This window comes from Drosophila guanche, unplaced genomic scaffold (assembly GCF_900245975.1).
Source record: "Drosophila guanche unplaced genomic scaffold, DGUA_6, whole genome shotgun sequence".
Classification (NCBI taxonomy): domain Eukaryota; kingdom Metazoa; phylum Arthropoda; class Insecta; order Diptera; family Drosophilidae; genus Drosophila; species Drosophila guanche.
In genome coordinates, this window is record NW_022995751.1 from 5,441,424 (window position 1) to 5,456,003 (window position 14,580).

The 14,580-nt window shown below is 44.7% G+C and overlaps 1 protein-coding gene across 1 annotated transcript in view; it reads right to left on the reverse strand.

Annotated features, from left to right (window-relative positions):
• LOC117587160 (titin-like) overlaps positions 1-14,580 on the reverse strand; it is a gene marked incomplete at its 5' end in the record, with an annotated part of 29,142 nt that overhangs the window by 11,782 nt on the left and 2,780 nt on the right. The window contains 3 exons of the mRNA XM_034277666.1: positions 741-10,436; positions 10,894-11,127; positions 11,364-14,577. Of these exons, the coding sequence (XP_034133557.1) occupies positions 741-10,436; positions 10,894-11,127; positions 11,364-14,577 (13,144 nt within the window). The remainder of the gene's footprint in view (positions 1-740; positions 10,437-10,893; positions 11,128-11,363; positions 14,578-14,580) is intronic.

A 14,580-nucleotide genomic window follows, 5' to 3' on the forward strand; every position in this document is an offset into this window, starting at 1 on the left:
AAGTTATATATTTTACAAAGGATTTTGGGGGTGAAAGATGGCATTTTGTACAGAGGATTAGCTGAAAGATGGAGTTAGATTTTAGTGGATAAAAAGAGAGTAAATATAAATTCAAAGATGTATTAAAATGTATGAACACTCATGCAAACAGGGTATTAATATTCGTGTTATTGTGTTGGAGTGGGGGGTTGTAGGGAAGAAGATAATTCATCTGAAAGATCATCAGCAAGAGAGAGAAATTTTTAAAGGCGGACAGGCGTGAAAAGACAATTGTCACAAAGGAGCAAAAACGGAGCAATAGACACAGGAAAAAACGGGAGCAACAGGAGCAGAAAAAGACTTAATAAAAAGGAGAGAGCGATAAAAAATCGGAGCATAAAAAAGGGCAAAAGATATAGAAAAAGTTGGAATAAAAGAGCAGCAAAAGTCACGGGAAAAGGGCAGTGAAAGAGCTGCAAAAGACATGGTAAAAGTGGAGCGCAAAAGGAATAAAATGTTTAGAAATAAAGAAAGCAATCTACAAGGGATACATAACAGCAGCATGTAAGGAGCAACAGAACAGGGAGAAAGGGGGAGCGTAAAAGGAGCAATATACATGGACAAAACGGAGCAAAAGACACGGAAAAACGGAGCATAAAAGGCTTCAAAGACGCAGAAATAATGGTGCTGCTTTGGCGCCGGCGAAAGGTCGGGGAAGATTTCTTTTGAGTTTTGTGTGTGGGGGGCGGACGCGAACTTACTTGTTGTTGGCTCTACGATATCTTTGTGTGTTTCGGGTTTTGTTTTCTGTTTATGTTTAATTGTTTTCTGTGCTGTTGTAGCCTCATCTTGCGGTGTAATTTGTGCAGTGGCTGTGTCCTCGGGTTCATGTGATTCTTGTGCATGTATCGGTGTTGCTGTTGTTGTTGGTGTGCTCTCTTCCTCATCGTCTTTGGGTATCTCTACAGTCGTCACGTATGTCGTCTGCTCTGTGGGTTCGTCTGTCTCTGTCTTGGGTTTCTTTTGGGTCTTTGGTTTCTTTGTTTGGGGTTTGGTTGAGTCGGGAACTTCCTCTACTGGAAGAGATTCCTCTGCTACCGGAAGAACTTCTTCCACTACTGGCTGAACCTCTTCTACTAACTCTTGAGGAGTTTCTTTTGGTGTTTCCTCTTCTATTAATTTCTTAACATAATCATCTAGATTCTCCTTCTTTACCTTCTTGACTGTTTTCTTGGGCTTCGGCTTGGGTTTCGTTTCGTTTTCTTCGGGCTGTTCTTCCACTGGCACAACGACTGCCTCTGGCTGTGGCTCCTCATCGACAATAACCATCACGGAGTCATTATCCTCACTTTCAATGGTTGTTATCTTGTATGTGGTATCTTCCTTGGGTCCCTTTTTCTTCAGTACCCGCTTGGTGGTCTTCTCCTGGATGGGTTTTCCCTCTTCCGTGACAATCTCCTGGATTTGAACCTCCTCCGGCTGGACCTCAACAATCTCAACGGGCAGGACAGGCTCTACAGGAGCTTCAACCTCGACGATCTTCACCTGTGCCAGTTCTTCGGGAACAGGAGACGCTTCCTTCAGCGCTTCTTTGTGTTTCGGTTTCTTGTCCTTCTTTGGCTTGCCCACGGGAGCTTCTTCCATCACTTCAATGGGTTTCTCCGTTGGTGTATCCTTGACTGTCGGTTCAAAATCGAATTTCTCATACTTCTCCAACTCGGTTTTGGGCGTTTCCATATCAATGAGCTTTTGTATGTAGTCATGGATATCGTCCTTCTTCACCTTCTTGGTTTTCTTTTTGGGTTCCTTGGGCTTCTCATCCTGCTTTGCGGGTGCTTCGGGCTCGTATTCCACAATTGTGATTTCCGCTTCAGGCTGATCATCCCTGAGGACTTCTATGATTTCAATTTCACCCTCGCCATCAGGTCGCTTGATCTTGCGTTTGGTGGTGACCTCCTTGTGGGTCTCGCCAGCTTCATCTGTGGTCTCCCTGACCTCCGGTTCGCTTTCGATGACTTCGATGGTGAATGGTTTTTCTTCCAGCGGTTCTGGGGAACTTTCCTTGATGGAAATTTCATAGGATTCAAGTGGTGTGGTCTCGGGGGCTTCGTGTGGCTTCTTGGTTGTCTTTTTCTTTGTGGGTTTTTCCTCGGATGCGGTTTCCTCCTTGATGGAGATGCTGAATGTTTGATCTTCTGGTTTCTCAGGCTCAGATTCGATTTCTATAACTTCTAGAGGCTCTTCAGGTGTTTCTGCCTTGGGTTCTTCCTCAGCAACGACTACCTTTGCCTTTGGCTTCTTTTTCTTTTCAGGCTTTGGAGCTTCCTCCGTTTGTTGGATCTCAAGTTCAGGTTCTTCTACAATCGGAACGGAAACCTCCACAGTAAAGACATCCTCTTCTAGTTGAGGCGTTTCCTCTGGCACACTCTCTACAACGGAGATTTTCTCTTGTTCTGGTTTGTCCTCCTCTACAGCGGCTGGCTTTTCCTTCTTGGCCTTCTTTTTGGGCTTTTCTGGCGTAGGTTTCGAGGGAGTCTCCTCTGCGACAGCCACAACAGCTTCTGGTTCGATGGGTTTCGGTGCTTCCTCCTCAATCACAGCCTTGATAAAGTCCTCAACATCATCCTTTTTCATCTTTTTGGTACGTTTCTGCTTAACCACAGGCTCCACATCTACGGTTTCCTCCGATGGAGTTGTCGTGGTGACTGTTATCTCAGATTCATTTGTATCTGCATCTGTGACCTCGACAATATCGTGAACTATCTCTTGGAGACCCTTTTTCTGCTTAATTTTCTTAGTTTTGACAACCTTGTCCCTGATTTTACCCTCCTCATCCGGCAACTTCTGAATCTCTACTGTCTCCTCGAGCACGACGATTTCAAAGGTCTTTTCTTCGGGCTTCTCCGGTGAAAACTCGCGCACAGTGATCTTTAGTTTTGGTTCTTCCTTGGTCTCCTCTGCCTTTGGTTGATCTTCCTCGGGAGCGGATGTTTCTTCTTCGGATTCTTGTGGTTTTTCGGTGGGTATTTCCTCCCGAACTTTGACCTTTTTTACGGGTTTCTTTTTCATTTTGACCGGCTCATCCAAGTCGATCTTTTCGTACTTTTCCAACTCCGTTTTGGGTATGTCCTGCTCGATGAGTTTTTGAATATAATCGTGAAGGTCGTCCTTGGGGACCTTCTTTGTTTTCTTAACCTTCTTGGGTGCCTCTTCCTTTGGTATGTCTTCCTTTATAGGTTCCACCTCTTCGGTGTGCACTATGACCTCGTATTCGGGTGTTTCTCCCTCCTTCGTGGTCTCGACAATTTCAATTATCTCCTCCTTGGGACCCACCTGCTTCTTGATCTTTCGCTTTGTGACAGTCTGCTTGGTGGTTTCTCCTTTGTCGTCTGTGACTTGCTGTTCCACAGCCTCCGTTTGAAGTTCCTGGATCTGGAAGGTTGGTGCCTCCAAAGGCGTTGGCTCTTCCGAGTCTAGAACGATGGTTGTGTGTTCGGGGAAGTCTTCTTCGGGCACATGCTCCTCGGAAGTGGCTTTCACGAGATACTCTGGGGATTCCTCTTGTGAGGGTTGCTTTTGAGTCTTAGGTTTCGATGGTTTTTTGGACTTTGGCTTGGGTTTTTCTTCTACGGAAGTTTCCTCTGTAACACCGATTGTATAGGCTGGAGTTTCCTCCGGCTTTTCAATAACTATTTCCATAGTTTCCACGAAAGTTTCCTTTGGTACTTCAGGTTTCTGCACGTCCGCCTCTTCATCTGTTTCAGTGACTGTATATTTCTTGGGTACTTTCTTTGTTTTCTTGGGCTTTTCCTCCAGAATTTCTTCTGGCTCACTTTCTACAGTTTCAATCGGGGCCTGCTCCACGAATTCCTCAATAACATTGATGACATATTCCTCAATTTCATCCTTCTGCAATTGCTTTGGCTTCTTGAGATTCTTCTTCACTGGTTTGGGTTTTTCTTCGGTGATTTCCACCTCATCGGCGGTCACTTCAGTGACCGTCACCTCAGCAATAGGTTGATCCTCACCGGTGGTGGTTTCTGTGATCTCAAAGACCTGCTCCTTGGAACCCTTGCGGCGCAAGACCTTGCGCTTTTTGATGGTCACCTCTTTGATGGTGCCCTCCTCATCGGGTTGCTCGACAACTTCAACGGTCTGTTCAATTTCCTCCAAGGGAACAACGGGAAGCTCCTCCTTTTTGTCCTTTTTCTTTTTCTGTGGCTTTTCCTTCTTTGTGGGCTTGGGTTTTTCTTCGGGAGTTTCCTCCAGAGGTTCCAAGAATTCATCCGAAACATTGACTAAATATTGCGTAGAGTCCTCTATCTTTTGTGGCAGCTCCGGCACATCCTCTGGGAGCAGTTCTATCTCCTCGGGTTTCTCCACTTCTGGCTCGATTTCCTCGACATTAAACTCATGAATCGTCACCGGTAAACCATCCACAACATCGACAGATTTCTTGTGATGTGTCTTAACCTTCTTTTTGGGCTTCTTGGGCTTGTCATCCATCTCAGTGGGCTCGTACTGTTCCAGCTCAGTTTTCGTGATCTCCTGTTCGATCAGCTCTTGGATGTACTTGTCCAGATCGTCCTTGACAGGTTTCTTCTTCTTGATCTTTTGAACAATCTTCACGGGTTGCTCCACTGCGGCATCCTTTGGTGTTGTTTCCTCCGAGGGCACTTCAGTCGTTGTGAATTCAATGACGGCCTCGGGATTGTTCTCCTGATAAGTTTCTGTGATCTCAATGATGTACTCCTTGGGGCCATCCTTCTTCTTGAGTTTCTTGGTGGTCTTGACCTGCTTGACCTCCTCACCCTTTTCGTTGATTATATCCTCGATGACAGTTTCAGGGACAAGTTCCTCAATGCGAATGGTTTGCTTCTCCTCGGGTTTCTTAGTATGTTTCTTTGGCTTTGGAGTTTTCGGTTTCACTTCAACAATTTCCTCTGGAACATCGGATTCTTCCAACTCCTCCTTAAACTTCTGTGGCTCCACAAACTCTTCCAGCACGTTGATGATATAGTTTTGAACATCTTCGGGCTTCAGTTTCTTTGGCTTCTTGAGGGGCTTCTTTTCTTTGATCTCTGGCACCTTTTCCTCAGGCTTTTCTTCCTCTGTTATCTCGACAATGGAAACTTCAGCCAGAGGTTCATCATTCGTGATGGTTTCGGTGATCTCGAAGACCTGCTCCTTAGGTCCCTGCTTACGCGAAACCTTCTTCTTTTTGACCTCAACCTTTTTCTCAGTGCCATCTTCTTCGGTGACTTTGGTGATTTCCACAGTTTCCGAAAGGTCCTCAATGACGGGCTCCTCAAACTTGTAGGGCTCTACAAATTCTTCAAGGACATTGATCACATAGTCCTTGACTTCTTCGGGCTTCAGTTTCTTGGGTTTCTTGATGGGTTTCTTTTGCTTGAGCTCTGGAGCATCCTCCTTGGGTTCTACCTCTGTAATTTCTACAATGGAAACTTCAGCCAGGGGTTCGTCATTTGTAATGGTTTCGGTTATCTCAAAGATCTGCTCTTTGGGTCCCTGTTTACGGGAAACCTTCTTTTTCTTCACTTCCACCCTCTTTGGAATGCCATCCTCTTCCGTGACTTGTGTAATTTCCACAACTTCGCGAAGTTCTTCAATGATGGGTTCTTCCTTTTCAAATTCTTCAAACTTGTAGGGTTCCACAAATTCTTCAAGAACGTTGATCACATAATTCTTTACATCTTCAGGTTTCAGTTTCTTTGGTTTCTTGATGGGCTGCTTTTCTTTGATCTCTGGAACATGCTCCTCAGGCTTTTCTTCCTTTGTAATTTCCACTATGGTTACCTCCGCCAGAGGTTCATCATTCGTTTTAGTTTCTGTAATCTCAAAGATCTGCTCCTTGGGTCCCTGTTTCCTGGAAATCTTCTTTTTCTTTGTTTCCACCTTCTTTTGTGTGCCATCCTCTTCGGTTACCTTGACAACATTCACAGATTCGGAGATGTCTTCAATGATTGGTTGTACCTTCTCAACGTCTTCTGGCAGCTCTTCAAACTTATAAGGCTCTACATACTCTTCCAGCACATTGATTATGTAGTTTTTGACATCTTCTGGCTTGAGTTTCTTGGGTTTCTTGATGGGCTTCGTTTCTTTGATTTCAGGAACAGCTTCCTTCGGTTTTTCTTCTTCGGTAATTTCGATGATGGTTACCTCCGCCAGAGGTTCATCATTCGTGATGGTTTCGGTGATCTCGAAGACCTGCTCCTTAGGTCCCTGTTTACGCGAAACCTTCTTCTTTTTGACCTCAACCTTCTTCTCAGTGCCATCCTCTTCGGTGACTTTGGTGATTTCCACAGTTTCCGAAAGGTCCTCAATGACGGGCTCCTCAAACTTGTAGGGCTCCACAAATTCTTCGAGAACATTAATCACATAATCCTTCACTTCTTCGGGTTTCAGTTTCTTGGGTTTCTTGATGGGTTTCTTTTCCTTGAGCTCTGGAACATCCTCCTTGGGTTCTTCCTCTGTAATTTCTACAATGGATATCTCCGACAAAGGTTCATCATTCGTTATGGTCTCTGTGATCACAAAGATCTGTTCTTTGGGTCCCTGTTTCCTAGAGACCTTCTTCTTTCGAACCTCAACCTTCTGTGGAACACCATCCTCTTCGGTGACACGGACTTCAACCACTTCAGAGATGTCTTGAATGATGGGTTCTACCTTTTCCTCTTCCAGAACATTTATTTTTGCTGATTTCTTGGGCTTGGGCTTGGGCTTGGGTTTCTCTTCAACGAGCTTAATTTCCAGATCCTTGGGAGCTTCCTCGATGTCTTCATGATCACTCTCCTCTACCACTTCATATGGCTTAAGATCCTCCTGATCTACTTCAAACTCTTGGATGATAACCTCGTAAACTGTTGTCGGCACACCATCCACCACTTGAGTGGTTTTCTTGTGTTGTTTCTTGATTTTCTTGGGTTTCTTCACCTCCGATGGTTTGGATTCATCTACAGTGACTTGGTATTCTTCCAGTTCTGGCTTTGGAATATCCTCTTCAATGAGTTCTTGGATAAAGTTATCCAAACTTTCGGTCTTGGGCTTCTTTTTCTTGACAATCTTGATCTTGTGCTCCTCTTGTGGTTGTTCCTCCGTGGCTGATGTGATTTCTGTAGTTTGGACTACGACTTCAGCTTCGGGTTTGTTCTCTTCGTAGGTTTCAATCACTTCGATGAGATATTCCTTGGGTCCAGCCTTCTTCTTGAGCTTACGTTTGGTTACGACACGTTCCACAGTCTTACCCTCTTCATTGATTGTTTCCTCGATGATTGTTTCGGGTGCCAATTCTTCCACGCGAATTGTATATTCACTTATGGGTTCGGCAGGGGCTACCTCCTTTGGTTTCTTGGCTGGTTTCTTTGTTTTCTTGGGTGCAGAGTCCTTGACTTCCACAGAATATTCCTCGGCTTGCGGTGTCTCATCTATTTCAGTTACAGATACAATATCTTCTGTGATAGTTGTTTCCTCTGGAGCAAGTGCTGGTTCCGTTTCGGTTATTTTCACCTTTTTCTGCTTCTCCGATTTCTTTTTCTTATCCTTGGGAAGGTTGCGAACTTCTTCGGGTTTCTCCTCTTCAGGTCGAACCTCTTGCAGAGTCTCCTCTTCAATAACTGTTGTGGTAAAGGAGGTTATATCATCCACTGGTGATTGATCTCTCTCTGGAAGTGGTGTATAATCTTCAGATATCTCGGCAATCAATTCGAGAGGTGCCTCTTCTACAACCTTGACGATGTACTCCTTAAGTTTTTCCTTCTTGACCTTTTTCACTGTTTTCTTGGGTGCCTCGGGCTTATCTTCTGCTGGAGCATCAGTTGTATCTTCTGTTGTTTCTGTGGTTATGACGATGACCTTTGCTTCTTCGGGTGTGTCCTCGGGTGCCTCGGTTTCAAAGATTTCAATCTCATACTGCTTGGAACCCTTCCGGGTCTTGACCTTTCGCTTTTTGGTGATTTTCTCCTCTTTGAGTTCAACTTCCTCCAATACCAGTGGCACTGTTTCCACTTCCTCTTCGAGGACAACTATGGGAAGGGTTTCCTGTAGATCAGCAATGATTTCATCCAATTCGGGAACGATTTCCTCCTCGGACTCTTCAACCTCTTCCTGGGGAGCCCGCTCCGAATCGATCTTCTTGATCAAGAACTCATCGTACACTGGAATTACCTCCGTTTCAAGAGTTTCCTTTTCTTTGATGATTTTCTTGGCCTTGGGTTTCTTGGCCTTTGGCTTTTCCTTGGGCTCGTGTTCCGTGACTCCGATTTGGTGTGAATCGCCTTCTGGATAGACTTCTTCCTTGGGCTTTGGCTTTTGTTTCTTGGCCTTCTTTGGTTTGCCATCCACATCGATTTTCTCGTATTTCTCCAACTCGGTAAGGGGAATTTCTGCGTTGATCAGTTGCTGAATGTACGCATCAAGTTCATCCTTTTTCATTTTCTTGGTTTTCCTCTTGGGCTTTTCTGCAGCTGGAGAAACACATTCCTCCTCCTTTGTTTCGCTTGTGGTTATGGTTATTTCATAGAGAGGTTCTTCGCCTTCAGTAGGCACACTTTCCACAATTTCTAGGATCTCCGTTTCGTTACCCTTTTCATGGAGAATTCTACGCTTTTTGGGCTTCTCTTCGGATGGAACCTCCTCATCAGGCTGTAGTTCTGTGAGTTTCACCTCAAAGAAGTCTTCTGTGCGGGTTTCATAGAACTTTTGTTCGGGCTCTTTCTTGATTTCGGCCACAAATTCCTCAAGTTCTTCTTTGTTCATGCGTTTGACCTTCTTTTTGAGTGCTTTCTTGGGTTTTCTGTCATCCTGAACTGTTTCCGAACTTGTGATGGTAATTTCGTAGATCTTCTCATCACTATCTTTCGGTGAAACTTCCACAATTTCAATGGTGTTTTCTTCTACATCAGTCTTGACCTTAATCTTGCGCTTTTTCTTTGGTTCTTTGATGGGTTTTCTCGGGGTTTCCAATGCTTCCTCGGGAATGACTTCTGGTTCCAGTTCCTCTACATCATATTTGAAGAAAGGCTTCAGTTTTACCTCTTCCTGGACATCCTCAGGTCTTTCGCCTTGACGATAACGCAGCTTTAGATCGTCCTCGGGTGTTTCTTCAACATCCTTTGGCTTTCCGGGAGTGATTTTGTGTAGATTTGTTTCGGGTGTAGGTGTAACCTTCTTCTTTCGCTTGTGCTTGGGTTTATCCAGTGTTTCAGTTTCCTCAACAATTGATGTCTCCGATTCTTCAGGTTGTTCCAAAGTTCTTTCGAAATCTGTGATTTCTGTGGGTTCAAAGTGGAGTGAGTCCTGAGGTTTATCTGACTTTTTGGACTTCTTTTTCTTTGGCACCTCCTCTTCAGCCGCCTTTTGAGGTTTCTCTTCAATTCCCTCTTCTTGGCCCTCGATTTTCACTGGTTTCAAGTGAACTTCTTCGATGGTTTCGACATTCTGTGGAATCTTGCCTTTGCCAAGTTTGAGCTTACGAATTTCCTCAGGAGTTTCCACCTTTACCTTCTTTCCACGCTTGTACTTGGGCTTGGGTTGTTCCTCATCCGAGTGTTGGCTCTCCTCAGAGTCGAAGGTTTCGAGATCGGGCTGCTCCAGCTCGGCCTTTGAAGGTTTGCGATGTTTAAACTTCTTGGGGCGCAGCCGCAGAACCTCTTCGGCCTCTTCAATATTACGAGAAAGTTCTCCACTCTCCCGATGGGTCTCCAGCTCGGTCAGAACATACGGGAAGCAGTACGGAGAGAATGGTATGAATCGTATCCAACTCTTGAGTTTCTTGTTCTTGAACGATGCTTCGGGTTTCTTCTTTTTCTCCACCTCGGGGCGTTGCTTGGGCGCTTTGAGTTTCAGCATTTGCGGGAATTCTGCAACGGAACTGATTTCCACCATTTTCGGACGTTTAAATTCGATTTTCTCGATTTTCATGGGTGTCAACTTCATGGGTTGTGGTTGCTTGAAGGACGAATCACGACGAGCTCGTTGCGGAAGTTCCATTTCCGTGCGCTGATATCCCGGAAGGACTGTCTTAGGTATCTCCTGATGAATGAGGAATTGTATGTATGCATCCATATCATCGCGTTTCGATTTGATGACCTTCTTTTTCTTGGGTTTATCTTTCTTTTCAGCAGTAGCAGTAGGAGGACTCTCGTCAACCTTACCCTCTTCTATGACAACTAATTTCTTTGGTTTGCGTTTCTTAGCCCCCGTCTTTTCCCCAGGACCCTCCTCTGTCAGTGTCGTCTCCCCTGTAGGACCCTCGTCTGTCAGTGTCTCCCCAATAGGAGCCTCCTCCTGTTCCTCTTCTACAATTGTCTCCTCCTCAATGGGAGCCTTGGTAGCGGGTTTCTTTTTCTGTTTAGGTTTCTTTTTGTCGTCTCCTGAGTCTGCTGCACTTACAACATCTTCGGGTTCTGTGATAGTGTACTCTTTGTTGTTCTGTTGGTCTGTTTTCGAGAAAGAATTATGTGTGTTTTTTTGTGTTAGAACTAAACTAATGTTTTTTTGTACACTCTTATATTTGCATTTTATATAATGCTTTAAAACACCTTCCAACTTTGTGTGGCACAAAGTTTTAGTGCTTAGAATTATACCATACGCTTGTAACAAAAAATGTTTGTGTTTAGGTTAGAGATTTCATTTCAATTAAAAATGTACGTAATTTCGTTTTTGGTTTTCTAGAATTTTTAGATGTCACGTACAGAAAAGTGCAGTGTTAGTAATTATTTTGTGAGAATATATGAAGTGTTTTTCTCATGTTTAGAGTGTGATTGATTGATTTTTTAACTAACGACTGAATGACTGAAGGACCTTTGTTTTTTTTAAGACGCGGCTTATGGTATAGTATATGGAGTATACGAGTATTTTGTATATAGTATAGTTTGTTTTTTAAGTAAAAATCACCTGTTGTCTCGCTGACTTCAACAATTTCTAGGTGTGGTGTTGATTGTGGTGTTGTAGTGTCTTCTGGAATGGGTTCGGTATCACTGAGTACCTCCTCAACAACGATGCCTTGTTCCTCCTGTGAGATTCGTTTCTGTTCGGTTTCAATTGTGGTCTCTCCATCTTCGTTTTGTACCGATTTGAATGTCGTTATGTATTCTGTTGTTGTGTTTTCGGGCTTTGCTTGTTTCTCCACTGTGTTTTCGTTGTGTGTTGTGTTTTATTTTTGTTTCGTGTGGAATGTTTAAAGAAAATATGTTATTTACATATCTAAATATTGGCAGGTGTAAACTATAAGAGTACTTTAAGGAAAACTTTAAACTGAATAAAATGTTGAAGGAAACTAAGAAATTGTTTTAGCGTATACTTCAATTTGTGATGTAGAATGAGTGTTGGATGGATAGTGTAGATAGTGTTTTTTGTGTTCTTACCCTTGGGTTTTTTGTGTGGCTTTTGTTTGTGTTTGTTGGGTGAAACCTTTTCATCGTCGCATTTACTAATATCGATGATGTCAGCGATATCAGAGAGATTTTCATCGCTTACAACCCGTATCAACGAATAGGGCTCTTTGCCCTCTTCCTCGATGGTTTGTATCTGGAAATATTCCAGATCCTCTTCCTCTGGACCCTGTTTCTTAAACGTACGCGTTTTAGTCGTCTTCTTCTTTGGTTTCTTGTTGCTGTCAAGCTCTTCGGTAAAGGTTGTCTCCTCCGGCAATTCCTCAATCGGTATAGGGGTGAAGTCCTCCGCAGGCACAACCTCCACTTGCACTGTTGTCAAGGGTTCCTTGTCGTCTTCGACGACTGTCTGTACCGTTGTCACTTCGTCGAGTTTATCGTCGAGGTTCTTTTTGAAGGCTCTTGACTTGACGGTCTTCTTCTTTTTGGTTCCATCGTGAGAAGTGTATTCCAGTTCTGCCACTTGTTCCGGTAGTTCCAAAGACTTATTGTCCTCTGGCCTAGACTCGGTTATAGGCTGTTCGGTTACCGAAATCGAATAGATCGGCTCCGCATCATCTTGTTCAATGATATCAATCTGCGTAACCTCTTCTGTCTTGTCACTTGTTGGCTTTTTGATCACACGTTTCTTCGTTTTCACAATCTTCGGCGCACCTTCTTCGTCTACAGTTTCAGATTCCAGTACCTCATCGGGCAGAACCGTCACCTCGGAGAGCTTTTCCTCTGGAAGCTCAGGGAAGGGCAACTCAAAGTTCTCCACTGTCACCTTTGTCTTTGGCTCCTTCTCGTACTCCTCTACAGTTTGAATCTTAGTTACCTCCATGTTAGCGCCCTTGATCTTCTTGATGATACGTGTCTTCACAACTGTCTTTGTGGGAGTACCATCTTCTTTCTCTGAGAGAATAACAGATTTTCTTTCAGGTAACTCGACCACGGTTTCCTCATCTTCAGGCTTTTGCACAATGACTCTCTTCTTAAGCTTCACTTTGCCATCAAATGGAGTCTTCAGATCTGTTTCTTCCACCGTCACTGTTGTCTCTGGTTGCTTGTCATCCTCCTCTACGGTTTCGATCTTGGTAACTTCTTGTTTGTCACCCTTGACCTTCTTGATTACGCGAGTGCGGATCTTCTTCGTCTTGGGTTTGCCGTCTTCAGAGATGGATTCGACAACGCGAACCTCTTCTGGGAGTTCCTGGATGTCCTCAGGTTTCTCCTCTTCGTAAGGAACTTCTTCAACGGTGACAGTAGTTTCAGAAGGCTTGTCATCCTCCTCGACGGTTTCGATCTTGGTGACTTCTTGTTTGTCTCCCTTGACCTTCTTGATCACACGAGTGCGGATCTTCTTCTTCTTTGGTTTGCCGTCTTCAGAGATGGATTCAACAACGCGAACCTCTTCTGGGAGTTCCTGGATCTCCTCAGGTTTCTCCTCTTCGTAAGGAACTTCTTCAATGGTGACAGTAGTTTCAGAAGGCTTGTCATCCTCCTCGACGGTTTCGATCTTGGTGACTTCTTGTTTATCTCCCTTGACCTTCTTGATCACACGAGTGCGGATCTTCTTCGTCTTGGGTTTGCCGTCTTCAGAGATGGATTCAACAACGCGAACCTCTTCTGGCAGTTCCTGGATCTCCTCAGGTTTCTCCTCTTCGTAAGGAACTTCTTCAACGGTGACAGTAGTTTCAGAAGGCTTGTCATCCTCCTCGACGGTTTCGATCTTGGTGACTTCTTGTTTGTCTCCCTTGACCTTCTTGATCACACGAGTGCGGATCTTCTTCTTCTTTGGGTTGCCGTCTTCAGAGATGGATTCGACAACGCGAACCTCTTCTGGGAGTTCCTGGATCTCCTCAGGTTTCTCCTCCTGGTAAGGAACTTCTTCAACGGTGACAGTAGTTTCAGAAGGCTTGTCATCCTCCTCGACGGTTTCGATCTTGGTGACTTCTTGTTTGTCTCCCTTGACCTTCTTGATCACACGAGTGCGGATCTTCTTCTTCTTTGGTTTGCCGTCTTTAGAGATGGATTCGACAACGCGAACCTCTTCTGGGAGTTCCTGGATCTCCTCAGGTTTCTCTTCTTCGTAAGGAGCCTCTTCAACGGTGACTGTAGTCTCTGGTACCTTGTCATCCTCCTCGACGGTTTCGATCTTGGTGACTTCTTGTTTGTCTCCCTTGACCTTCTTGATCACACGAGTGCGGATCTTCTTCTTTTTTGGTTTGCCGTCTTCAGAGATGGATTCGACAACGCGAACCTCTTCTGGGAGTTCCTGGATCTCCTCAGGTTTCTCCTCCTGGTAAGGAACTTCTTCAACGGTGACAGTAGTTTCAGAAGGCTTGTCATCCTCCTCGACGGTTTCGATCTTGGTGACTTCTTGTTTATCTCCCTTGACCTTCTTGATTACGCGAGTGCGGATCTTCTTCTTCTTGGGTTTACCGTCTTCAGAGATGGATTCGACAACGCGAACCTCTTCTGGGAGTTCCTGGATCTCCTCAGGTTTCTCTTCTTCGTAAGGAACCTCTTCAACGGTGACTGTAGTCTCCGAAGGCTTGTCATCCTCCTCGACGGTTTCGATCTTGGTGACTTCTTGTTTGTCTCCCTTGACCTTCTTGATCACACGAGTGCGGATCTTCTTTTTCTTTGGTTTGCCGTCTTCAGAGATGGATTCGACAACGCAAACCTCTTCTGGGAGTTCCTGGATCTCCTCAGGTTTCTCTTCATCGTAAGGAACCTCTTCAACGGTGACTGTAGTTTCAGAAGGCTTGTCATCCTCCTCGACGGTTTCGATCTTGGTGACTTCTTGTTTGTCTCCCTTGACCTTCTTGATGACACGAGTGCGGATCTTCTTCTTCTTGGGTTTACCGTCTTCAGAGATGGATTCGACAACGCGAACCTCTTCTGGGAGTTCCTGGATCTCCTCAGGTTTCTCCTCTTCGTAAGGAGCCTCTTCAACGATGACTGTAGTCTCTGGTAACTTGTCATCCTCCTCGACGGTTTCGATCTTGGTGACTTCTTGTTTGTCTCCCTTGACCTTCTTGATCACACGAGTGCGGATCTTCTTCTTCTTTGGTTTGCCGTCTTCAGAGATGGATTCGATAACGCGAACCTCTTCTGGGAGTTCCTGGATCTCCTCAGGTTTCTCTTCTTCGTAAGGAACCTCTTCAACGGTGACTGTAGTCTCTGGTACCTTGTCATCCTCCTC